Below are 25,200 nucleotides of genomic sequence, written 5' to 3' on the forward strand. Positions count from 1 at the left end.
AGGCCAGATAGGGTGCATCTGCTGTTTGCCTGGTGCCTGTAGGAACCCTGCTAGGAAAGAAATAAGATATGTGTTTGTTTTAAAAAATTGTTTTATTTATTGTTTTACCAGCACAGAAAATGAGACTGAAAGGGGTGAATTCCTTATAGTCAAGTAAAAGGATCAGGATTCAGACCTGCCTATCTGGCAGATAAGGTTGGACTGCCCTCAGGGAGACAACTGTGGCCTACCCCCATGGGGCCAACTTTTTTTACAATGAAAAGGAGGACAAAAATAAATTGAAGAAAACAATATTGTAAATAAAAGAAACATTTTATTCATTGCAACAATAATACACTATAATATGATAAATGCATAATAAAAACATTTGTAGGCCTGACCTGTGGTGGCACAATGGGATAAAGCATCAACCTGGAATGCTGAGGTTGCTGGTTCGAAACCCTGGGCTTGCCTGGTCAAGGCACATATGGGAGTTGATGCTTCCTGTTCCTCCTCTCTCTCTCTCTTTCTCTCCTCTCTAAAAATGGAATAAAGTCTTTTAAAAAAGTAGAAAAAAACATTTGTAATATTTTATATTGTAATTATGCTTACATGCCTATTAATTTTTAATAATAATTGTAAGAAAAAAGTACTCATGGCCCTGGCCGGTTGGTTCAGCGGTAGAGCGTCGGCCTGGCGTGCGGGGGACCCGGGTTCGATTCCCGGCCAGGGCACACAGGAGAAGCGCCCATTTGCTTCTCCACCCCCCCTCCTTCCTCTCTGTCTCTCTCTTCCCCTCCCGCAGCCAAGGCTCCATTGGAGCAAAGATGGCCCGGGCGCTGGGGATGGCTCCTTGGCCTCTGCCCCAGGCGCTGGAGTGGCTCTGGTTGCGGCAGAGCGATGCCCCGGAGGGGCAGAGCATCGCCCCCTGGTGGGCAGAGCTTCGTCCCTGGTGGGCGTGCCGGGTGGATCCTGGTTCCCGGTCGGGCGCATGCGGGAGTCTGTCTGACTGTCTCTCCCTGTTTCCAGCTTCAGAAAAATACAAAAAAAAAAAAAAAAAGTACTCATTTGGATATAAATATGTCACATCACATGCAATGGATCGACTCTGCTTTGATCGAATATGGACATTTACAGCTTAGTCTTCCAATATCAAAAAGGAGGACATGTAGGAGGACACTCTTCGAGGGAGGACAGAACTTACAAAAGGACTGTCCTTCTAAAGGAGGACGATTGGTCACCTTACTTTAGAGCTGTCAGGAATTCTAGAGATCCGCTAGTGTTATCTACCGTGGCGTATCCTCCCCATCCTGGCAACATACCCATATATTATAGGAAAAGAAAAGGAGGCTCAGGGAAGGGATTTGCCCGAGGTCACACAAATTGGTTGGAATCCAGGTCTGAAACCCATTCAATCCAGTGCTCTAATAATGACTTGAATGAATTGTGTGAATACGTTTAGAGGTGAAGCAGCAATAATAAAAATAATAATGGGTATAATTTATTGTCCATCTGTTAACTACTGTGTTTAAACAGTTTATGTACATTATTGAGTTTAATCCTTACTCCTATAAGGCAGATACTCTATCTCCCACCTTTTTTAAAAAAAACTTTATTGATTTTTAGAGAGAGGAGACGGGGAGAGAGCAAGAGAGAGAGAGAGAGAGAGAGAGAGAAGGAGGAGGAGCGATGTAGGTCAAGTAAGTTTTTAAATATGATGTTTATGTTTGCTCGCTTATAGTTTGCATTGAGTGTGGGAGACAGACTGTAAGCTGGCAAGGTCCTCATAGCCTAAGGCTTAGTTTTAAGACTAAACCTTTCCCACCTTTTTAATATTAAGATCTTTTCAATATCCTTCTAATACAGGGGTCCCCAAACTTTTTATATAGGGGGCCGGTTCACTGTCCCTCAGACCGTTGGAGGGCCGGACTATAAAAAAAAAACTATGAACAAATCCCTATGCACACTGCACATATCTAATTTTAAAGTAGAAAAACAAAACGGGAACAAATAACAATATTTAAAATAAAGAACAAGCCTGACCTGTGGTGGCGCAGTGGATAACGCATAGACCTGGAAATGCTGAGGTCGCTGGTTTGAAACCCTGGGCTTGCCTGGTCAAGGCACATATGGGAGTTGGTGCTTCCAGCTCCTCCCCCCTTCTCTCTCTCTGTCTCTCTCTCTCCCTCTCTCTCTCCTCTCTAAAAATAAATAAAGAAAAAAAAAAGAAATAAAATAAAGAACAAGTAAATTTAAATCAACAAACTGACCAGTATTTCAATGGGAACTATGCTCCTCTCACTGACCACCAATGAAAGAGATGCCCCTTCCGGAAGTGTGCCGGAGGCCGGATAAATGGCCTCAGGGGGCCGCATGTGGCCCGTGGGCTGTAGTTTGGGGACCCCTGTTCTAATACTAAGATCTCAAAACTAAGCTTTTCCCCACACCCTTGACTGTTGCATGATGTGGAGTGGTGCACTCTTATGAGGAATCCCATTTATTCCTCAAATAAGTGGCTTTGCATCAGAGATTTCCTTATTGTAAATTGGCTTAAAGGCTTTAATATCTACACTATAAAATAAGGCAGACCGGGGTTTCTCTCTCTCAGATCCTGCCATCAGCATTGCAGAGGAGAGGCAGCCAAGATGGCAGGGTGCTGAAGGAGAAGCCAGTTTGTGCAGAGAGAAGGAAATGGGGAACAGGTGAATAAGGCTGGTGGGGCCACTAGGGTGAGTCAGTGGCTTTGGGAGCCCTGAATGGAAAGGGAAGTGTTTTCCCACTGTGTGTATTTCTTGCCTGCGGGGTGCAAGCTAGGATTAAAGGTAATGGCCCACCAGTTCTTGGCTCCGTTGTTTCATTAACATCTGTCTGAATCAAATGCGAACCTGCATGGGCCAGGCAGCTGTGATGGTGGCCGCGGCTATGGGCCTTATACATAGAAAATGTAGTGTAGAGTCAGGCTGGTCATGTCCTTAAGTGTTAAGCTAAGGCATTTGGACTTTATCTGCTAGGCGTTGTGGAATCGGTGAGAGTTTCTGTGTAGGGGAACTACAAAGAAAGGGCCGAACAAAACGTATTTGAGTGTGGGACATGCATAGCAGTTTGCAGCTTCTGGAATATGGTTTATTGCAGAGAAAAAGGATAGGATAGGTAAGGGTACAACCTCAGGGAATTTGTACATTTTAAAATAGAGGAATGAAAGAAACCAGATGATGGCTTCTTTCTGACATGGATCTTGCAGTGGGAGGAATTCTAATATGATGCAAAATAGTTAAGCGGAACAATGACAGAAGAGGTCAGATTTGGCCACTGAGAAACAAATCATCAGTGAGCTTGCAGAAAGTGGGATCACAGGAGTAGGTACTTTCCTAAGGTTCCATTTTGGAAGAGTTGCAGAAAGAAGGGTGGGGTAAATATGGAGGCAACAAACACGGGCTACCTCTGTGAGAAATCTAGGAGTGAGAAAGGAGCAGAGCATGGGAGCTTGAGGGAATGCTAACACCAAGAGACCTATGTCCATTTGAAGGTGAGAGTAAAAGAGTCAGGGGAGGTGAAAGAAGCCAGGCAAGGGCCAGTTAACAGAACAAGGAAACTGGGTACCTTCCCCAAGAAGAAATGGAAAAAAAACCATAGGGAGCTTTTCCAGTCTAGGAAAGAAAGATCAGCCTGACCTGTGCCGGTGCCGTGGATAAGGCAACAACTGGAATGCTGAAGTTGCTGGTTCAAGGCCCCAGGCTTGCCCCATCAAGGCACAGATGGGAGTTGATGCTTCCCATTCCTCCCCGAACCCTTCTTTCTCTCTCTCTCTCTCTCTCTCCTCTCAAATGAATAAATAAATCTTTTTTTAAAAAAAGGATGATCGCCTGACCTGTAGTGGCACAGTGGATAAAGCGTCGACGTCAACCTGGAATGCTGAGGTCGCCGGTTCAAAACCCTGGGCTTGCCTGGTCAAGGCACATATGGGAGTTGATGCTTCCTGCTCCTCCCCCTGTTCTCTCTCTATCTCTTCCTCTCTCTCTCCCCTCTCTCTCTAATAATAAAAATGAATAAATAAAATCTAAAAAAGTAAAAAGGATAATCACTTCCCCTTAGGCTGTAAGGAAGGAGAGTAAGGCTTTTGAGATGGAAAATTAGTTGGGATAATAATAAAAATAGCTTAATAAATACTGAATATTCATTATATGTTTGGCATTGTGTTAACACTTTAATTCTCACATTGGCAAAAGAAATCACATTCTTTTTTCTTAGAGAGATAGAGAGAGGGACAGACAGGGAGAGAGATGAGAAGCATCAATTCTTCATTGTGGCACCTTAGTTGTTCATTGATATCTTTCTTATACGTGCCTTGACCAGGGAGCTCCAGCCAATCCAGCGATCTTGCGCTCAAGTTGGTGAGCCCGCACTCAAGCCAGTGACCTCAGAGTTTCAAACCTGGGTCCTCTGCATCCCAGGCCTATGCTCTATCCACTGTGCTACTGCCTAGTCAGGCAGAAATCAGGTTCTAAAAAGTCAAACTAAAGATTTAGAGGTAAGGGGTGAAATTAATAGGAAGTTCAATCTGGAGACCACGTAAATTGAGACTGGAGAGATATAAAGAGAGACAGAGGTAGAGATATTAGTAATTACAGTGGAGATAGAGAAGATGGAATTTAGGAAATAAAAGTGATCAGGACATGATGACTCAGTGGGTGTTAAGGTGAGAGTGTCAGTGCTTTGGGTCTCAATCCTAGTCTTGAGTCCCTAGGAGTAAAGTCAGAGCTTTTGTATGGCCAGGGGCCACCATCGTGGCCATTCACATTCAGGTTCTCATTGAATTCGGGCAGACGGTAAAGAAATGGCAGAGTTGGAAGATGGTGGACCATTCTGTTTATTGGTGTCTCACCAAGACAGGCAAGCCACAAGAAAAAGCAGAAAACCTGCTTTTCTCATGGAGGGGAAAGGAGCAGGGAGGCCTCTGCAATGCTGATGGCAGGAACCAGAAGAGAGAGAGAGAGAGAGAGAGAGAGAGAGAGAGAGCGCGCGCCCCTGGTCTGCTTTACTTTATAGTGTAGAAAATTAAATAAAGCCTTTAAGCCAATATACAAATAAGGAAGTCTCTGATACAAAGCCACTTATCTGAGGAATAAATGGGATTCCTCATAAGAGTGCACCACCCCCTATCATGCAACAGTCAAGGTTGTGGAGAAAAGCTTAGTTTTGAGAAGATCTAAGTATTAGAAGGGTGGAAAAGGCTTAGTCTTAAAACTAAGTCATAGGCTATAAAGACTTTGCCAGCTTACAGCCTGTCTCCTACACCCAATGCAAACTATAAGCGAGCAAACATATACATTATATTTACAAACTTATTTGACCAATAGCCTTGAACATAGCTGGAAAACAAATGATGGAAAATGAGTATAAATGCCATCCATTTGTTCCATCCAGACCTGCTCTTCATTCTTCTCACCCTGCCCTGTGCCCCATGAGGTTGATTCTAGTGGCCTCTATCAATGGATTCCCCTGGGCTTTGGTTTGTTTGGGTTCTAGCAATGGGAGGATATTATGGGTTGAATTGTGTCTCCCTACCCCCAAAATTCATATGTTGAATTCCTAAACACCAGTACTTTACAGTATGACTTTATTTAGAAATAGGGTCAATTGCAGATGTAGTTAGTTGAATCATTTGGGTGGGCCCTAATCCAGTATGTCTGGTGTCCTTATAAAATGGGGAAATTTACCCAGACCCACAAAAGCAAATGCCATGTGAAGATGAAGGCAGAGAGAAGAATATTTCTACCAAGCCAAGGCCCACCAAAGATTGCCAGGAAACCATTGGAAGGTAGGGGAGAAGCATGGAACAGTTTTTTTTCTCAGAGCCCTCAGAATGAACCAACCCTGCTGATATCTTTAACTCCTAGCCTCCAGAACTGTGAGACAATAAATTTCTGTTGTTTAAGCCACCAAGTTTGTGGCACTTTGTTACGGCAGCCCTAGCAAACCAATTCAGAGATCAGATGGTGGGAGAACAGTGACCCTGAGCTATTTATTTTCCTAGCTTCCTCCCTGCCCTGTCCCCACAGGTTGGCTGTATCTCTCTACCTAAGGCCACAACTCCTGCCAGGCAGCCCTGTCTTATAGCTACTCTCCCCAGATCTAGTAACCAGTCTCTCCCTTTCCCCTCTGGTGCCCAGGGGTGGAACCAGCTCCCAGCTGTTGTTAGCCCTGGGGTACTGCGCTATTCCTTGATGGTTTTCCTAAATCCTGCCTCATTTTTATAAATATTTCCTGTTTTAAACTCTCATAAAGATGCCCAGGTTGAGTGTATCATCTATTTTTTCCAAGACCCTGACTGATATGGGGGGTATGTTTAGAGCCAGAAAGAAAAAAAAAAGGAAAAAACACATTCATTTGTTTGAGAATTATTTGAACAGGTCAGGGGAATCCATAGCCAGAATGGCCTAAGCACATTTATTGCTGTATGTGAATGGCTAAGCCTTAGAGGATGAGGAAGGTTGGCATGGGGTTAAGGTAGTGGTGTCCAGACAGATTTCATTCATTTAGAAAACATTTACTGAAGGCTTACTACCACGCACCAAGCACTACTCTAGGTACTGGGGGAGAAAGACAAAACAAATCACAGCCCTTGCCCTCAATGAGCTCACAATCTAGTAGTAGGAGACACACATGTAAACAGTTACTGCATAAGATATCACAGGTGCTGTAGTAGAAGCCTGGGCTGGAGACAACTTTGGAATGGCTGGCATAAAGTAAAGGCAATGAGAATGCATGGGAGTGGAGACTGTTAAGAATGGACTCATAAAAAAAAAAAAAAAGAATGGACTCAGGAAAGAATAATTATGATTGTTCAGATATATTAAACACTATGTCCTAGGCACTGTGCTTTATTTAGATGATCTCAATCCTCTTCACAACTCTCTGTAGGGTTCCATTACCCTTGTTTTATAGATGAGAAACTAAGGGCCGAAGACTTTATTTGTCCACAGCGAGTAAGTGGGATGACAGGAGTTGAATTCAGTGCTGACTCCAGAGTCTTCACTCATAACTCTTGGAGGAGCAAAGCCGGGGGAGACCGTGATGATATGGAAGCCAAGGGAGGAGAGAATTTAAAGGAGAAACAGGTAGTCACCATGACAAATGCCACAGAGAATAAATGAAGGGTTAACAAGATCCTTTTGAATCTTGCAGTTAGAAAGTTTGAGGTGAATTTCGCCTGGCAGTATCATTAGCAAAGTGGTAGTAGGAGAACTAATTGAAGTAGTCCAAAGAGCAAATGAGAAGTGGGTATGTGAAGACTTCTTTTCAAGGAGTGTGGCATTAAAGAGGAGAGAGAAAGAGGGTGGAAGTTGGTGCTTAGTCAAATGAGCTTTGCCTGAGGAAAGAGGGTCCTGGATTTATGTCAGCAGCAGTACTCAAGATCAGTGTGTGTTTAGTCCAGCTATGAGGGTCCCCAAGGGGGATGGAAGTGAGGTCTGAGATGTGTATGGTGTGGGTGTGGGTGGCTGAGTAGACAGGGTGGGAAGAAAGGTCTAGAGGGTTTGGATCTGTCCATGGTACTGAGAGTGAGGGGCCTGCCAACAGGTCAGTGGTAAATAGGAATGGTTGGCAATATGAGTGGTGCAGTAGGACCCTGACTCAGCCATGGATAGGCATACAGACAGAGGCATGGTCCCCAAGCAAGAGGGCTGCAATCCTCGGTAGTCCATCTGGGCCTGGGAGGAACATAGGGGCAAGGGAGTCTTCTCTGAAGATTTAGGTAGAATTTCAAGGAGGCTGGGTTCCACTTCCTCACAGACATCTGAGACTGCAGCCTTGGGCTAGGACAGATGGGAGGGAAAGGGGTCTGGATTAGCGGGTCCTGTGGGAGGCAGACCCAGATTATGTAGGCAGGATGGTTTGGCTGGGGGTAGGACCCAGGGGGACAGAATGTAGGACCCAGGGGGACAGAATGCTGAGGGGCAATGGTCTTGGAAAAGTTGTGTTGTATGGGCAAGGATCCAGCTCCAGGTAGGACTAGTGGTGGGTAGTAGGGAAGGGAGTGCACTCACCGGACTCAGGGCTGCAGTGTCCCTAAGGTACTGGCCTAGGACCCGGTGCAGGTCTGGAAGTGAGGGCCACAGGGCATGCCTCAGGCTCCTTAGGGAAAAGGAAGGGAAGGAGACTGACTCATGTGAGTGAGTCGAAAGGGAGGAAGAGAACACTGAGTGGGGGTGGGGGGGGGTGCGTGAGTAAAGCGTGAGAGTGTAGTCAAGGTAACAAAGTAAGAGCTTAGGTGCCAAGGAAACCTCAGGTGGGGGAGGGAAGGTAGTGGTGAGGAGGTTCAAAAAGGAGTGGTACCAAGTGTCCTTAAACATTCTGCTTTAGGGCCTTTGCACTTTCTTTTCTATCTGGAACACTCAATTTAGTCCCTTACTTCATTTAGGTTTCTGCTCAAGTGCCACCCTGAGACTGAGTTCTTCCCTGACTGCCTTATTAAAATAGTACCACCTCTCTTCCCCATCACTCTTATCTCCTGCTCTACTTTATTTTTTTTATAACAGTTGACTAATTGTATATTTATTGTTATTATATATATTGTTTTTGTCTGTCTCACCCCAATAGAATGTAAGCTTCATGAGAGCAAAGAATTTGTCTATTTTGTTCACTCCTATATCTTCAGGGTGTAGAACAGTGTGTGGCCCATAATAGGTGCTCAAGAAATTAGTTCAATGAATGAATGAAGAGAGCTAGTAGAGTTTATTAAGCTACTGGGGAAGGTGATCTATCTGTGAAGAGTATGGATTAAAGTATGTGGGGGGAACCTCCAATTCTTTAGGTTCGTATTTCCACCTGGAGGGACTTTAGCTGAACAACATTTCAGGCTTCTTCTGTGACCCCACTCTTATCTCTCCAGGGGAGGAGGAGTGATTTATCTGATAAATCGGAGAAAAGGAACTATGTCTGGTTCAGCACCACCTCCTTCTTCTTCCCTAACTTTTTTGTTGTATCTGATTACCTGCATAGAGGCTAAATTCCAGACTGCTCTTATACATGAGGAGATTAAAAGTTCAAGGACAGATATGTTCAAAGAGAGATGATAGTCTAGGGTCATCAAAAGAGTTGCCTTCTGAGCTGAGTCTTCGAGTCAAGAGATGTTACCAGTTGAAAGACTGAAGTGGTATGGATTTTACTTTTTCTGTTTATACCTTCGACATTTCTGCTCAATCTTAGTCTTCCCACATAAATAAGTCATTTATTAATAACATTTATTTAAGGGTGTGCTATATTGGCAAAAACTGTGCTTAGGATTTAAAGATGACTGAATAAGGTACAGGGAAGATATATAAAGAAATAAATGCAGTAAAATGCTACTAAAATGCTACTGGTACTATGAAAAAAAATCTGCATAGGGACATGTAGAGAGTAGCCAATAGGGGAGGGTTAGAAAAGGTAGAGAGTAGCCAATAGGGGAAGGTTAGGAAAGGTTTCCCTGGAACTGGTGAAGAAAGTTATTTAAAGATACTGTTAATGAGTATTAGTCATCCAGGGAGGGTATTCCTGACAGAGGGGACATTATGTACAAAGGCACTGAGAAGTAAAACCACTTGATTTGTGGAGAAAATCACCAACAGTTTGGCAAGGTTAATGCACAGGGTGGAAGAGGGTGGACATGGTGGCAAGGGCCGGATTTGGCGGAGCTTTGCCTGTCATCCTAGAATCTGAACTCTGTCCTGGGAGCTAATAAGGAGATTGAAGGAGACACGATAAATTCATGTGGGCAGTTTAGAAATGTTTTTCTGGTGGCTGCATAGGGCAAATTGGAGGGAGAAGAGGCACTGTTTGTTTCAGTGAGTCAGGTGTCTGTAGGACTAGAGAAAAGGGGTCATTGTTTGAGCGAGGTTTAGGAGGTGGTATGACCAGACCAGATCAGACTGGATAAGGAGGGAGGCGCAGAAGTGTTTTGGCTCAGGTCACAGGTGGACAGTAGCTCTGTTACTGAGATGAGGAGCCAGGAGGTGGGGCAGTTTGAGGTGTCCAGTACAGTGGACATGTTAGCGTTAGGAAGCGGTGCGACCCTCAGGGAAGACGTGCAGGAAGCTGCTGAAGCCACAGGTGTGGACTTGCTGTTGTCCGGAAAGCGGGTGTCAGAGAGAGCTTGGAATGCTTATTTAGAGGCCTCCGGCCCGCCCTGACCACGGCCCCGTCTCCTGCCTGACCGGGCGGTACCTGTAGTGCGCAGGAAACTGCCACCTCAGCAGCAGCAGGCCCAGAAGAGCGCTGAGACCCAGGACCAGGAGCAGAGCGGTCACCAGGGAGATCCATGCTAAGGGATGAAGTCAGACCTCGGCCACGCTTAGCCGGAGCCCCGTCCCCGGGTCCTGCCAACCCCGCCCTGGCCCCGCCCCTCGTTGACCCAAGCGCCGCGTACGTCTGCGCAGCCGCAGACCAGTGCGGTCGGAGCCCCACCCCCGCTGTGCCGGCGCCCCTCCTCTCACGCTGTCTTAGACCGTCTTTGCACCGGGGGGTCCCTCACCAGTCTCGGAGGCGGTCTCTACCCTCACTGGGTCGGACCAGGCGCTCCAGGGGCCTTGGTAGGTGGGCCCGTGGAGCCTGGCGCGCAACTGTAAACGGTAGCGGGAGCGCGGGCGCAGCTCCAGGGTCTCTCCCTGGGCCCCGAGGGGCGGCTCCAGCACCTGTGCAAAGGAGAAGCAAGCAGGTGGTCAGGCTCCCGGTGCGGATGGGCGAGCATCCAGCCCACGAGAGATTGGCATTGATTACCAAAATCTTACCACTTGGATTCCCAGGGGTTCCCCTCAAAGAGCCTCACTGACAGAAAACATGCACCCCGGTGGAAATTTGGAAGATAGGACACCCGCAAAAACAGAACATCTCCCCCTGCCCACGGCCTCACCCTGAGAGGGAGGCTTGCCCAGCCCGAGAGAAGCGCGGCCTGACACACAGACCTCAGTACACGAAGAACTGCTCATTCTTATGGAAATACATACGATACAACCGACAGATCCTGGTGCACAGACACTGACCGGGACACGTGGACATCCTGCCAGAAGCAATGGAAATTCCAGACACACTCAGATACACAGGGCCCTTTGCAAGTCACACACATTCAACAGAGGATGCCAGAATTACTCAAGGTGCTGGGGGTAGAAAGAAGTACCACCTCCAGCAGAGGGTATAAGCATGGTGTGTATAAGCAGAGAAACTTTTTAAAAAAATTTAAGTGAGTGGAGGGGAGATTGACAGACTCTGGTATGCACCCTGACTGGGATCCACATGGCGTCCCCGACTAGGGCCAATGCTCTGCCCATCTGGGGCCAATGCTCGCGACCATGCTATTTTTAGTGCCTGAAGTGGAGGCTCCAGGGAGCCATTCTCAGCAAGAGAAAGAGAGAAGGATGAGGGGAATAGAGAAACAGTCTCTTCTCCTATGTGTCCTGACCAGGAATCAAACCCAGTACTTCCATACGCTTGGCAGACACTACCACTGAGCCATCCGGCCAGGGCCAGGGAAACTTTATTAACTTAATCATTTAGCAAGCATGAACTGCTTGTGATATGCCAAGCATTGGGCTAGGCACTGGGGAAAAAGATAAATGAAATATGGTCCCTCACATGTCTAATAGACATACAAACAAGTAAATAATTACAGGTAATTAGTGCTATAATAATGATATAACTAAGGTACCAGGAGCATAAAAGCACATTTAGTGCTGCCTGAGTTGCTTGGCTGGGGACTACAGAGTAGTTCAGTGTGCTAAGAGCATGATGTCCAGGCTGAACGGTCAATGATGAGGCTAAGACAGTGGTAGGAGGGATGTGAGGATTGTTAGTACAATAAACTCAGCTTATTTGTTGATAAATAGAGGTAAGGGACAAAACAAAAGAAAGAAGAGTCGAGGAGGATTCCAGGTTTAGGCAATTGGGTAAGGTGGTAACATTGTTAGAGACAGGGTACACAGGAGAAGTAAGTTTGAGGAAGCAATACTATATGGCTCCATTTTATTAACTTCAGTAACAGTCAAACTTATCAATGGTAATGTTGGAATAGAGGTTACCTTGGAAGGGAGTTGTGCCTCTGTAGGATCATGAGAGGCTGCTGGGTGCTAGAAATAACATCATGATCTGGATAATGGTTACATGGCTGTATATGCATTTACAAATTAATCAACTGCATACTTAAGATTTGTGGACTGTGGATGAGTTAAGTTTTGGATATAGTAGTCCCTCCTTATCCACAGTTTTATTTTCCACAATTTGTTACCCACGCTCAACTGTATTCCAAAATATTAAATGGAAAATTGCAGAAATAAACAACGCGTAAGTTTTAAATTGCATGCCATTCTGAGTAGTGGAGGAGAGCTCATGCCATCCCACTCCATACCACTCAGGACACAATCCATCCCTCCATCCTGCCTGATAGTTCCTATGTAGCTATCTCAGTTAGCAGATTGACTGTTAAGGTATCGCAATGTTTGTGTTCAAGTAACCTTTATTTTACTTAATAATAGCCCCACAGTGCAAGAGTAGTGATGCTGATAATTTGGATACGCCAAAGAGAAGCCATTAAATGTTATGTATGTATAGGAAAAAACAATATATAGGTTTTGGTATTATCCCTGGTTTCAGGCATCCATTAGGGGTCTTGGACTGTATCCCCCACAAATAAGGGGGGAACTACTGTATGAATCTGAAATGCCCACGAAGGTTTTAAGTAGATCTGTCTGTTAAGAAGTTGTATATACTGTGTATGTGGTAAATCAGAACAAAGGTAGAAAAAGAAACTAAGATTCAACTAATGTATATAAGTACCTTCTATCTGTCAGGCAGTATGCTAGATATTTATATAATTTATCTTTACTGTAACTCTGGAAGGTAGGTAGCTTTATTCTCATTTCCCCAATGAAGAATCTGGGACTTCAAAAGTTTAGGTAATTTGCCTATGGTTAGAATTTCCTTTCTATATAGTAAGGTTGGGATGGTTAATATATGGTTGTTAAAACCTTGGAGTTGAAGAACTCACCTAGGGAAAGCATATGTATTTATCTAGAGGAGAAAAGAGTCTAGATGGACCTGTAGGAAGCACAACATATTAAAGGGGTGGGGGTGTGTGAAAAAGAGAGAGCCAGGAAAGGAGAATGAGAAGGATTGGTCAGAGAGGTAGTATAAGAACCAGGAGAGACTGATATCCCAGTGGCAAAGGAAGAGAAAAAAAAATTTTTTTTTTAATTTTTCTGAAGCTGGAAACGGAGAGGCAGTCAGATAGACTCCCGCATGCGCCCAACCGGGATCCACCCGGCATGCCCACCAGGGGGCGATGCTCCGCCCATCTGGGGCATTGCTCTGCCGCAATCAGAGCCATTCTAGCGCCTGAGGCAGAGGCCACAGAGCCATCCTCAGCGCCCGGGCCAACTTTGCTCCAATGGAGCCTTGGCTGCAGGAGGGGAAGAGAGAGACAGAGAGGAAGGAGAGGGGAAGGGGTGGAGAAGCAGATGGGCACTTCTCCTGTGTGCCCTGGCCGAGAATCGAACCCGGGACTCCGGCATGCCAGGCTGACGCTCTACCACTGAGCCAACCAGCCAGGGCCGGAAGAGAAAATTTTAAATGGGAGTAGTCAGCAGTGTCAGATGCCAAAGAGAAATTAAGATACCAGTTGAGTCAGGTAAACACAGATACACAAGCCTAGACATGAACACATGGACACCCTCACCCTGATAACAGGCATGGTGAAACTCAGGAATACCCTGTGTGGTGAGGTTGGTGGGCATTTGTTCCTTGACCTTACCTTCCAGTCTTGATGGCCTTCTCCTGTGTATCGGAGCTGATAGCAGGTCTCTTGGGCTGCCCAGGATGATGGGTGCTGCCATTCCAGTTCCAGCTGCCCACTGGAAACTTCCCTCCAGTGCAAGTTTGGAGAGGGGATGAGCACTACAGGGATGTCATCAGGGACTGGCCTAAGCCCTTCTGTGCATGAGACATCATGCAACCAGGGCCATGGGTCAGAAGTGTTAGAAATGGTGATTCTGGGCATAGGGTCAGATATGGAGGGGGAGTGTTGGAGTGGGGAGACTAGGTGGGAGAGGGGAAGAAAATTCTCACCAGCCTGGTGGATCCAGAAAGGGGAGCCCAGGTAGCTGTGAAAAGCACCCTGGGCTGTGTTCACCTCCACAAGGATGTGAATAACACTGTCATTTCGTGACTTGAAGTGGCAGCGAGAGAACTGGGGAGGTTGTAATCCTGGATTTTTCTTCTCCTCTTCACATTGCTCCCAGATGGGATCCCTAAGAATCAGCCCCATAGAATCGTTGAATCGTGCCTGCCTCAGAGACCAACCAGTCCTGATCTTCATCCCACAGTGGCTATGCCCTGCATGCATTATAAACTAACTCATCTCTTGGATGGGCCTCCAGGGCTTTCTCTGTCTTTGTGCCAATAATGTTTTGTTTTCTGATGTTTGGTGTCCAGCCTCTTCTTCTCAAGGAAGGAGTCAGATGACACGTGAAGATAGTATGGGCTATAGAGTTCAGATCTTGGCTTGCTGTATAACTCTGGGCAAATTACTTGGTTTATCTCTGTCTCAAGTTCCTCACTTGTAAATGGGTTACTAATACCTACTTCACAGGATTCTCTCACAGATTAAAGAGTCTTCATCTTTCTGCAGGAATATCCTTATGTTTTAAATTTGCTCTCATAAAGCAACCTTTTTAGTCACCTCTGTGTGTTATTTTACTATTAGATTATTACAACAACTTTCTATCTGGCTTTTCTGTCTCCATTTTTGTCACTCCCTTCAATTTGTTTTTCATACAGCTACCAGAATTTGATTCCAAAATGTCCAGAATATATCACAAATCTGTCCATTTATTTTTATATTTTCTTTTTTTGTGTGTGTGAGAGAGACAGACACAAAGAGACAGGAACAGACAGACAGGAAGGGAGAGAGATGAGAAACATCAACTCGTAGTTGCAGCACCTTAGTTGTTCATTGATTGCTTTCTCATATGTGGCTTGACTTGGGGACTCCAGCTGAGCCAGTGATCCCTTGCTCAAGCCAGTGACCTTGGGCTTCAAGCCAGCAACCTTTGGGCTCAAGCCAGTGACCATGGGGTTTTGAACCTGGGTCCTTAGCATCCCAGCATCCCAGGCCGATGTTCTATCCACTGCACTGCTGCCTGGTCAGGACATTTATTTTGACCTTGACCACTGCCACATTAGATAAAATCACCCATTATCTCTTGCCTGGATTAATACAAATCTCTAACTGGGGTCCTGCTTCTACTCTTGCCTCATTATAATGTCACAAAAAAACATATCTCTTAAAAAAGTAAATCAGATCATGTCACTCCTCTGCTTAATATACTTTATGGCTTCCCATCCCACTTTGAATAAAATCCAAATGCCAAACCAGCCTTCAGGACTCTATATGACTTAGCAGCTCCCTACCCCACCATTTACATGGCCTACAATTCTCATACCAGTTTACCACCCTTTATCCACATGGGCCTTTCTTCTGTACTACAGTTATGCCAGATGCACTCTCTCTGCACTTCACTTTGCCCTGGATTGCTCTGATTCTAGATTTTCCTGTGACTTATTCCTTCTTGCCACTTAGGTTTTAGCTCAACTGTCACCTACCTCCTTAGTGAGACTTTCTCTGACCTCAATCTAAATTAGCACCCTTCCCCATCCGATTCCTGCTTAGTTTCTTTTTTTATTTTATTTTATTATTTTTATTTTTTATTTTACAGAGACAGAGAGTCAGAGAGAGGGATAGGCAGGGACAGACAGACAGGAACAGAGAGAGATGAGGAGCATCAATCATTTGTTTTTTGTTGAGACACCTTAGTTGTTCATTGATTGCTTTCTTATATGTGCCTTGACCGCGGGCCTTCAGCAGATCAAGTAACCCCTTGCTCGAGCCAGCAACCTTGGGTCCAAGCTGGTGAGCTTTGCTCAAACTAGATGAGCCCGTGCTCAAGCTGGTGACTTTGGGGTCTAGAACCTGGGTCCTCCACATCCCAGTCCAATGCTCTATCCACTGCGCCACCGCCTGGTCAGGCCTCCCGCTGAGTTTCTATCATATAATCTTGTTTCTTTATTACTTACTTATCACCCCCCACCCCACTAAAATGTAAGCCTCAACCATGCTGGAATCTTTCCTGATTTATTTGTCACTCCAACCCCAGTGCTTGGCATAGTTACCTTTGATAACTGTTCATTAAACAAATGAATTGTGCCTGACCAGGCGGTGGTGCAGTGGATAGAGCGTCAGACTGGGATGCGGAAGGACCCAGGTTCGAGACCCCGAGGTCGCCAGCTTGAGCGTGGGCTCATCTGATTTGAGCAAAAATTCACCAACTTGGACCCAAGGTCTCTGGCTCAAGCAAGGGGTTACTCGGTCTGCTGAAGGCCCATGGTCAAGGCATATATGAGAGAGCAATCAATGAACAACTAAGGTGTCGCAATGTGCAATGAAAAACTAATGATTGATGCTTCTCATCTCTCCGTTCCTGTCTGTCTGTCCCTGTCTATCCCTCACTCTGACTCTCTCTCTGTCTCTGTAAAAAAATAAAATAAAATAAACAAATGAATTGTGTCTCCTTCCCGATTATAACCCACAAATGGCTAGTTATTACTAAGATTATTTATCATTTTATGTATTTATATGTTTACTCACTTATTTATCAAATAATTGACACTATGTGCCTGGCACGGTTCTAGGTCCTATGAATACATAGAGGAATCATCTTCAAGGAGCTCTCTTTTCAGTGGGAAAGGCAGAAAAACAAGCAACAACAACAACAAAATACCAACAATAGGTGGTATTTTTCTGTGATGCGCACAGGCTGGTTCAGGAGTATCAAGGAGGAAGATCTCACCCAGGAGAATACTTCCTGGACAAGGCAGAGCTTAAATGGAGTCTTGGACTATAAATAGAAGCAAAGGGCATCTGAGGCACATGCTTGGGTACAGATAAGAGATACAGTGCTTTGGGGGGAATTCTAAGTGGTGCGGAATGCTTTTAGCATAGAGGGCTTGGTGGTGAGTGGTAAATGTGAGAGGGCAGACCAAGGTCATGGATGGCCCGGTGGCCTTTCTAAGGGGCTTGAACTCAATCTTGTAGTAACTGTGGAGACATTTAAGGATTTTAAACGGAATTATCAGAATTGGCTTTGTACTTTAGGAAGGTCACTCTAACTGTAGTTTGTAGGCAAAGATTTGTGAGGGTGGACTAGAAGGAGGTAAATCCATTAGGACACTGTTATGGTGTTACATGTGCGAAGTGATGAGGTCTGAAAAGCAAGTTGTGGCAATGGAGGTAGCAGGAAATAGCTGGATTTAAGGGACGCTGAAGAGGTAGAAATGATAAGACTATTCCTGATTGGACCTCGAGGGTGTTTAAATGGCAGAAATCTACGGTGATTTCCATGTTTCACGCTTGAAAAAATTAGGTTGATGGTAGGATGGAGGACAAGAGGAGGAGCAGATTTTAGCAGAGGAAATGATAACTTCAGTTTTGCCACCCTTTAATCCATTTCAGGCACCTCTATACAATGCAAATCTATACAGTTATTAAAAAGAATGAGTGGCATTTTTTGTAATTATCTCCAAGACATATTTATTTATTTATTTATTTATTTATTTTTACAGAGACAGAGAGAGTCAGAGAGAGGGATACGGAGGGACAGACAAACAGGAACAGAAAGAGATGAGAAGCATCAATCATCAGTTTTTTGTTGTGGCACTTTAGTTGTTCATTGATTGCTTTCTCATATGTGCCTTGACCATGGGGCTACAGTAGACCTAGTGACCCCTTGCTCGAGCCAGTGACCTTGGGTCCAAGCCGATAAGCTTTTTGCTCAAACCAAATGAGCCCGCGCTCAAGCTGGCGAACTCGGGGTCTCAAACCTGGGTCCTCTGCATCCTAGTCCAACGCTCTATCCACTGCGCCACCACCTGGTCAGGCTCCAAGACATATTTTAAAGTAAAAAGTAAGTGAACAAACCACATACACACACATACACACACACACATGCAGTTTTTACTAAAAATTAAGTATTCTGTATAGACATATATAAATGCATAGAAAAACTGGAAGATTACATTAAAACGGTGAATAGTGTTTTGTTTCATTATTCATTCATTCAACAATTTTTTTACTGAGTACCTACGATGTTCCAGGCACTGTGATAGGTGAAAAAAAATTAGTGAGCAAAAAAAGACACTGACATTGCTCTCATGAATCATGTACAGTCAAGATCAGCCTTTTTCAACTGGAATTCTAAGAGAAAATTGTATTATCAATTAAATAACCCCGTAAATTATAATATAAAATTGTAACTATAATAAGTACTTATGGAACGTCGGGGAGGGTTCTCTGAGGAAGTGACATTTGAGTTGAAGTCTGAAAGATAAGTAGAAGTTAAGTAAAGACAGGACAGCTGGGCTTGGCCAGGCGGTGGCGCAGTGAATAGAGCGTCAGACTGGGATGCAGAAGACCCAGGTTCGAGACCCCGAGGTCGCCAGCTTGAGCACGGACTCATCTGGTTTGAGCAAAAGCCCACCAGCTTGAACCCAAGGTCGCTGGCTCCAGCAAGGGGTTACTTGGTCCGCTGAAGGCCCGCAATCAAAGCACATATGAGAAAGCAATCAATGAACAACTAAGGTGTTGCAACGCGCAATGAAAAACTGATGATTGATGCTTCTCATCTCTCTCTGTCCCTGTCTATCCCTCTCTCTGACTCACTCTCTGTCTCTGTAAAAAATAAATAAAAATAAATAAATAAATAAATAAAAAGACAGGACAGCTGGGCCTGACCAGGTGGTGGCACAGTGGATAGAGCATTGAACTGGGATGCGGAGGACCTAGGTTTGAGACCCTGAGGTTCCCAGCTTGAGCGCAGGGTCGCTGGCTTGAGCATGGGATCATGGACATGACCCCATGGTTGCTGGCTTGAAGCCCAAGATTCCTGGGTTGAGCCCATGGTCACTGGTTTGAACAAAGGGTCACGTGCTCTGCTGGAGCCCTGCCCCCCCCATCAAGGCATATATGAGAAAGCAATCAGGCCCTGGCCAGTTGGCTCAGTGGTAGATCGTCGGCCTGGCGTGCAGGAGTCCCAGGTTCGATTCCGGCCAGAGCACACAGGAGAAGCGCCCATTTGCTTCTCCACCCCTCCCCCTCTCCTTCCTCTCTGTCTCTCTCTTCCCCTCCCATAGCCGAGGCTCCATTGGAGCAAAAAGATGGCCCAGGCACTGGGGATGGCCCCATGGCCTCTGCCTCAGGCGCTAGAGTGGCTCTGGTTGCAACAGAGCAACGCCCCGGATTGGCAGAGCATCACCCCCTGGTGGGCGTGCCGGGTGGATCCTGGTCGGGCGCATGCGGGAGTCTGTCTGACTGCCTCCCCGTTTCCAGCTTCAGAAAAATACCAAAAAAAAAAAAAAAAGCAATCAGTGAACAACTAAGGAGCTGCAACAAAGAATTGATGTTTCTCATCTCTTTCCCTTCCTTCCTGTATGTCCCTATCTGTTCCTCTCTCTGTCTCTCTCGCAAAAAAAAAAAAAAAAAAAAAAAGAAGACAGGACAGCTGGATAGTGCAAAGACCCAGGAGCAGGAGGGAATATGACAGATAGAAGCAAAGACCAGTACTGGAGCACGGCAAGCAAAAGGCAGCACAGTATGACATGAGGCTGAAGGTAAAGGGTCAAGTCTTCTGTGTGGAGAATGATTTGGAAGACTCAAGAGGTGATCAGTTAATAAGTATTCTGTCACCCAAGTGACAGATGATGATGACCTCTACTAGGATAATGGCAGTGGTGAAGAAAAAGTGGAGTAGAAATTTAGAGATACTTAATAGGTAAGATCAACAAGGCTTGGTTATAGATCGGATATGGTGGGGGTGACAAATCAGTGAGGTATTTGGTGGAAATTCTTGAAGACCAGGCAAAGGTTGGATTGGATTTAATAAATAATGGAGTTGCAGTGTGTATTTGAATAGGGGGAAGGTCAGACAAAGTTTGAGTTTAACAAAGGTCACTCTGTTAGCAGCATGGGGGTTAAACTGGAGGTGAATGAGGATATAGGCTGTTACAGTGGTCCAGGTGACATGAGTAAAGCTGAACTAAATCACAGCATTCCCAGTGGGAATGGAGAGAGGTTGAGAAGATAAAACACCACTGAGGATGAGAGCATGGAGGTCATTTGGTTTTGGGTCAGGGAGGGGAGTGAAGAGGGCCAAGAACAATCTCTCTCTTCTTTCTGCAAACTGTGCCTCTCTCCCATGACACCAAGCTCAATCAGAAGTTCAACTCTCACCTGTCTCTGGGACAGCACCATGGCCTGCTGTGATAGAAGAAGCCTTGGGAGCTAGCATTGTCCTGGTGCTGCCACTGACAGGTAACATTCTTCAGGTCCAAGGTAAAGCACTGTAGTCCGATTTCCACTGAATCAGAGAAAGAAGTCTCATCAGGGCCCACATGCTCCCACTCTATAGCAGTGGTAGTCAACCTGGTCCCTACCGCCCACTAGTAGGCGTTCCAGCTTTCATGGAGGGCGGTAGCGGAGCAACGAAAGTATACATAAAAAGATAGACTTAACTATAGTACGTTGTTTTATAAAGATTTATTTTGCCTAACTTAGTGAAAATCCGACATAAAGTACTTGGTAAGTAATTATTATTATATGCTTTAACTTGCTATATCTCTGCTTTATAAATTTTATAAAGTAAAGTTACTTCCCTACTTTATAAATCACCATTACTGTGGAACCGGTGGGCAGTTAGAAAGTTTTACTACTAATAGAGATACAAAAGTGGGCGGTAGGTGTAAAAAGTTGACTACCCCTGCTCTATAGGGTATCTTGATTATCTTTACACACAAAACTTGTAACATTTACTCCTATTCTTTGCTTTCTCCCAGAACATAGTTCACTCTGTCCAGTGGCAAGTTTGAGGTTGTCAGGAAGGATCATGGTTATCAGAGCTTTCATGTCTAGTCCAGACCTCCCTAGAGGTGTTTTTATTTCCTCTTCATCTCCCCATTCCTTTACTGACTCACCTGCATCTCCAGGCAGGTCCACAGTTGCAGGTAGGGACCAGGGGCCCCAGGAGCCATGGAGGGAGACCCCATCCGGTTGGCTGCGCAGCTGGAGCCAGTAGGAGTTCCCAGGCTGGAGCCCTGAGATGAGGCAGCTTCCTCTCATCACTGTCAGAGATGGAGCCTCGAGAGAAGAATCCCAGCCTCAGAATCTAGGTCAGCCAAGACAGCCTCCATCTCTTATATCTGAAGCCCCACAGCATGCCTGTGGAGAGATGCTCAGGTCCTTACGAGAGATATACACACTGATTGGGGGCCAGGTCAGTGGGTTTCAGGTGGTGTTCAGGGGCTTTTAGGGGACACCTCATTCATTTGGAGACTCAAAGATCTCAATTTTGTTGGCGTGAATGACCCACAGTGGGAGATCTCTAAATAGACACAGTTCCTGAAGACTAATCAGAGTTCATACTTCAAGGATGAACCTAGTCTGGAATCCCCAAAGTATGGCCTATCCTTTCTTGAGGCAAAATTAGGGGTAGGAGATAGGAAATGGGGTGGACAAATGCCAGGATACTTCTCTAGTAGGGGAGGTCTGCAGCGGTCCATCCTGCTGGGGCATCATGGGCTGCGCACATGCACGCTGGTCCAGAGCTGAGGCTGGGTTTGGCCTCCGCAGAACTGGGCAGCAGGTTTCTGTGGACAGCAACTGCATGACTGTGAGACCAGTGGAGTTCCTGGGATCCTTGGGGCCATAGCGGAGTTGGTGCCTCAGGAAATCACTGATTTCGGGAGCTGGGTCTTTCCAGCTGATCTGAAGTTCCCCTGGTTGGCTCCCGCTCGTGGCCTTGATGATACTGGGTGGAGCTGGTAGGCCTGAGGGCAAGACAGGGCGCATCAGAACTCTCTGAGTGCCACAGTCTATAGCAGCGGTTCTCAACCTGTGGGTCGCGACCTTGGCGGGGGTCGAACGACCAAAACACAGGGGTCGCCTAGAGCCATCGGAAAATACATATTTATTATACAATACATTTTTAAATAAAACATGTATTTCCGATGGCTTTAGGCGACCCCTGTGTTTTGGTCATTCGACCTGCTGGGGTCGTGACCCACAGGTTGAGAACCGCTGGTCTATAGTTTAACCCTTGGAGTGTAGAGAAGGGTGCTGGAGGCTGACTGGCTCTCTTGGAGGACAGGGCAGAACTTACTCTGTTCTCCTTTCCTCCCAAGAATGATGACCTCATTTCAGGTTAGTTAGACACGGCACTCCTCAAGAGCAGGAATCTCTTTTCATCAAGAGCAAGGATCTCTGTATCCTTGTCACCTAGCACAGTGCCTGGCACATATGGGTAATCTGTAACTGTTGAATGAGTGTGTAAATGAATAGGTGAATGATGGAAGGTCCAGGGTGTCTCTGATGTGAAATGAAGTCTGGCTCTAGAAGCCAAGGCTGGGAGGAATGATAAGGGCGCCTTGGTGTGTCTCTACGGGTCTAGTAATGGAGGGCTTACATGTTGTCCTGAAAGAGCACTGACCAGCCTGACTTTATGTGGCCTGAGGGCAGCAAAGAGAGGGTCCAGTGTGACAGGAAGATGGCCCTTACCCACACTGTCCACAAAGAGCACCCGCTGGATCAGATTCTGGTTCAGAAACACATTCTTCACCCAGAGGTGCAGTGGAAAGAAGAGACGTACTTCATCCTGGGCTGGAAACTGGCATATATATCGAGTTCCAACTGGGGGAACACTCTGGGCACTCAGGGGGCAGGCACGGGGCTCCTCCCTGTGGGCACAGGAAAAGCCCATCCTACCTACCTGGCCACCTCCAGACCCAGGCTGGGCCCGAGCCCTACTTCTATTCCCATTACTTCCTTTTTCTTCTCAGTGCCTCGGACAGGTGAGATGAGGGGCTATGTAGGGGCTTGAACTGGATCTGTCCAAAGCACATTGGTTCATTAAGACACTACCTAGGGCATGTACTTGAGGTAATTCTCTTACAGGGCTAAAGGCAGGGAAGTTACTGGGGTGGGGCCCAGCTGTGGTAAGGACAGACAGATACAGGGGACTGGGGCACAGCCCGGCACATACCCTGGGTAGGCGTACAGCAGCTGGTATGTTCCATTGGGTGCTGCCTCTTTCTCATCCCAGAAGCAAGTGAGGTCTTCAAATGTTCGAGAAAAACAGTTCAGGGACTCTGAGTCCGAGGCCATCAAGGAGGCATCTGAGGAACAGCTGGTGAGTTGGGTTCTGGGTCCTTCCAGGCATGTTTATGGGAAAGAGTAGGGGACCAGTGGGAGCCTCCTAACTTGCACCCTCCCAGGGCTCCCTCTTCCTGGCTATAAATGATCTCCACCCTCCACACACCTCACCTTGGCTGGTGACTTGTGCCAGGTTTTGGGGGACCAGGAAGAGGCAGGAGGTGACCGCCAAGAGGGCCCAGGAGGGCATCTTCTCCGGCACTGTGTGCCTGCCTTAGCCCATCCTCCCTTCAGGAAGCCGGGCCCCAATCCCCTCCCAGGCCAGCCCCTCAGGTTCCTGTCAGATACAGCCCCACGTCCTGTCCCTGTCCCTCTGGGGCCCATCCAGACCACACTGGGGCCAGGGGCCAGGGGAGGGGGAGTGGGCCAGAAGGGTAAGAACAATTTGAAAGAGAGGAACCAGGCCTTTTGGTGGGAGGGAGGTGGGGTTATATTTTTGACCATGTATCAGAAGGAGACTAAGCCTCCATATGTGCCTATGTTAATTATTGTAAAAGGTATACTACAGTGTGTCCGTAAAGTCATGGTGCACTTTTGACGGGTCATAGGAAAGCAACAAAAGACAATAGAAATGTGAAATCTACACCAAATAAAAAGAAAACCCTCCCAGTTTCTGTCGGATGATGTGGCAGCATGTGCGCATGCGCAGATGATGATGTAACACCGTGTATACAGAGGAGCAGCCCACGGCCATGCCAGTCGAGATGTGGACGGTACAAAGGAAAGTTCAGTGTGTTCTGTGGCTTTCTAAATTCGAATCCATGACCAAAGTGCAATGTGAATATCGGTGCGTTTATAACAAAGCACCACCACATAGGAATAACATTACTCGGTGGGATAAGCAGTTGAAGTAAACCGGCAGTTTGGTGGAGAAACCCCGTTCTGATAGGCCATCAGTCAGTGATGAGTCTGTAGAGGCTATATGGGATAGCTACCTAAGGAGCCCTAAAAAATCTGTGCGTGAGCCCACATCAAACTGCACTGAATAGGCATGAAACTGGGAGAGTTTTCCTTTTATTTGGTGCAGATTTCACACTTCTATCGTCTTTTGTTGCTTTCCTGTGACCGGTGGAAAGTGCACCATGACTTTGTGGACACACTATATCAACAAGAATAGTTAATATTTACTGACCACTTACTATGCTGCCATGTTGTAAGTGCTTTACACTTAATGACTCAGCTAATCCCCACAATAGTCTTATTATTCCCGTTGGAGAGATGATGAAACAGATGCAGAGAAGTCAAAGATTTGCTCCAGTTCACATACCTACTCAGAGGTAAAAGTTCAGGAAGTGCCTAGCTCCTGGAAAATGTAATCTGCCCAGAAATGATCATCAGCTTCACAACAACAAGACAGTGGCTCTTTCCACTTTAATGGGTTCTGTGACTTCATGCACAAATGAACATTCTCCCTGGAACCGAATGTGCCACTTTCACTGTAGATCGCTGCACAGCCACTTCTCAACCTTTGCTGCTCAAAGTGTGGTCTACAAACCAGCAGCAAAAGCTTTACCTTAGAACGCTGTTCCTGCATTTGTTAGAAATGCAGAATCTTGAGTCTGACCCGGCAGTGGCACAGTGGATAGAGCATTGGCCTGGGACGCTGAGAATCCAGGTTCAAAACTCTGAGGTTGGATGTGAGGGCGATCTGGCTGTGACATCTGTCACCCCATTGATCGCCAGGGTTGATTCGGCTAATCTGGCTGGCTAGGCAGTGTCCCCTTCCTCCCTCACCGCTTCATGTGTATCCCTCCTGAAGCTATGTGCTCGGTCAAAGAGGACGACCTTCCCCGATAGAGGAGAGGACCATTCTTTGGTCAAGGGTGTACAAGTTGCTGCACTCCCCTGCTAGAACCTCCAAACAAGTCTCAAGCAAAACCCTGAGGTTGCCAACTCAAGCGTGGGACCATGGGCATGACCCCATGGTCACTGGCTTGAGCCCA

The 25,200-nt window shown here is 46.2% G+C and overlaps 1 protein-coding gene across 1 annotated transcript; it reads right to left on the reverse strand.

Moving 5' to 3' along the window:
• Window positions 1–5,833: 5,833 nt before the first annotated feature.
• On the reverse strand, window positions 5,834–23,471 carry MPL (MPL proto-oncogene, thrombopoietin receptor). Its single transcript, XM_066269434.1, has 12 exons — window positions 23,369–23,471; window positions 23,088–23,220; window positions 22,604–22,782; window positions 21,578–21,876; window positions 21,025–21,187; window positions 20,285–20,411; window positions 14,071–14,252; window positions 13,757–13,899; window positions 10,490–10,649; window positions 10,183–10,279; window positions 8,025–8,112; window positions 5,834–7,793 (listed from the first exon to the last, which is right to left on the reverse strand). Exons 1-12 carry the CDS (start codon window positions 23,445–23,447, stop codon window positions 7,506–7,508), a joined length of 1,938 nt encoding a protein of 645 aa, XP_066125531.1. The 5' UTR covers window positions 23,448–23,471; the 3' UTR covers window positions 5,834–7,505.
• Window positions 23,472–25,200: the final 1,729 nt, after the last annotated feature.

The sequence above is a fragment of the Saccopteryx bilineata genome, chromosome 3 (genome assembly GCF_036850765.1).
Source record: "Saccopteryx bilineata isolate mSacBil1 chromosome 3, mSacBil1_pri_phased_curated, whole genome shotgun sequence".
In the NCBI taxonomy this organism is placed as follows: domain Eukaryota; kingdom Metazoa; phylum Chordata; class Mammalia; order Chiroptera; family Emballonuridae; genus Saccopteryx; species Saccopteryx bilineata.

Bases quoted from the DNA above. Each gene is read 5' to 3' on its own strand.
- MPL (XM_066269434.1), bottom strand. From the start codon at position 23,447: ATGCCCTCCTGGGCCCTCTTGGCGGTCACCTCCTGCCTCTTCCTGGTC. The intron at 21,877-22,603 runs GTAAGGGCCATC...TCTTGCCCTCAG, and splicing joins GCTCTTTGTGGACAGTGTGG to GCCTACCAGCTCCACCCAGT. The intron at 10,650-13,756 runs GTAAGGTCAAGG...TCCTTTGCACAG, and splicing joins AAGGCCATCAAGACTGGAAG to GTGCTGGAGCCGCCCCTCGG.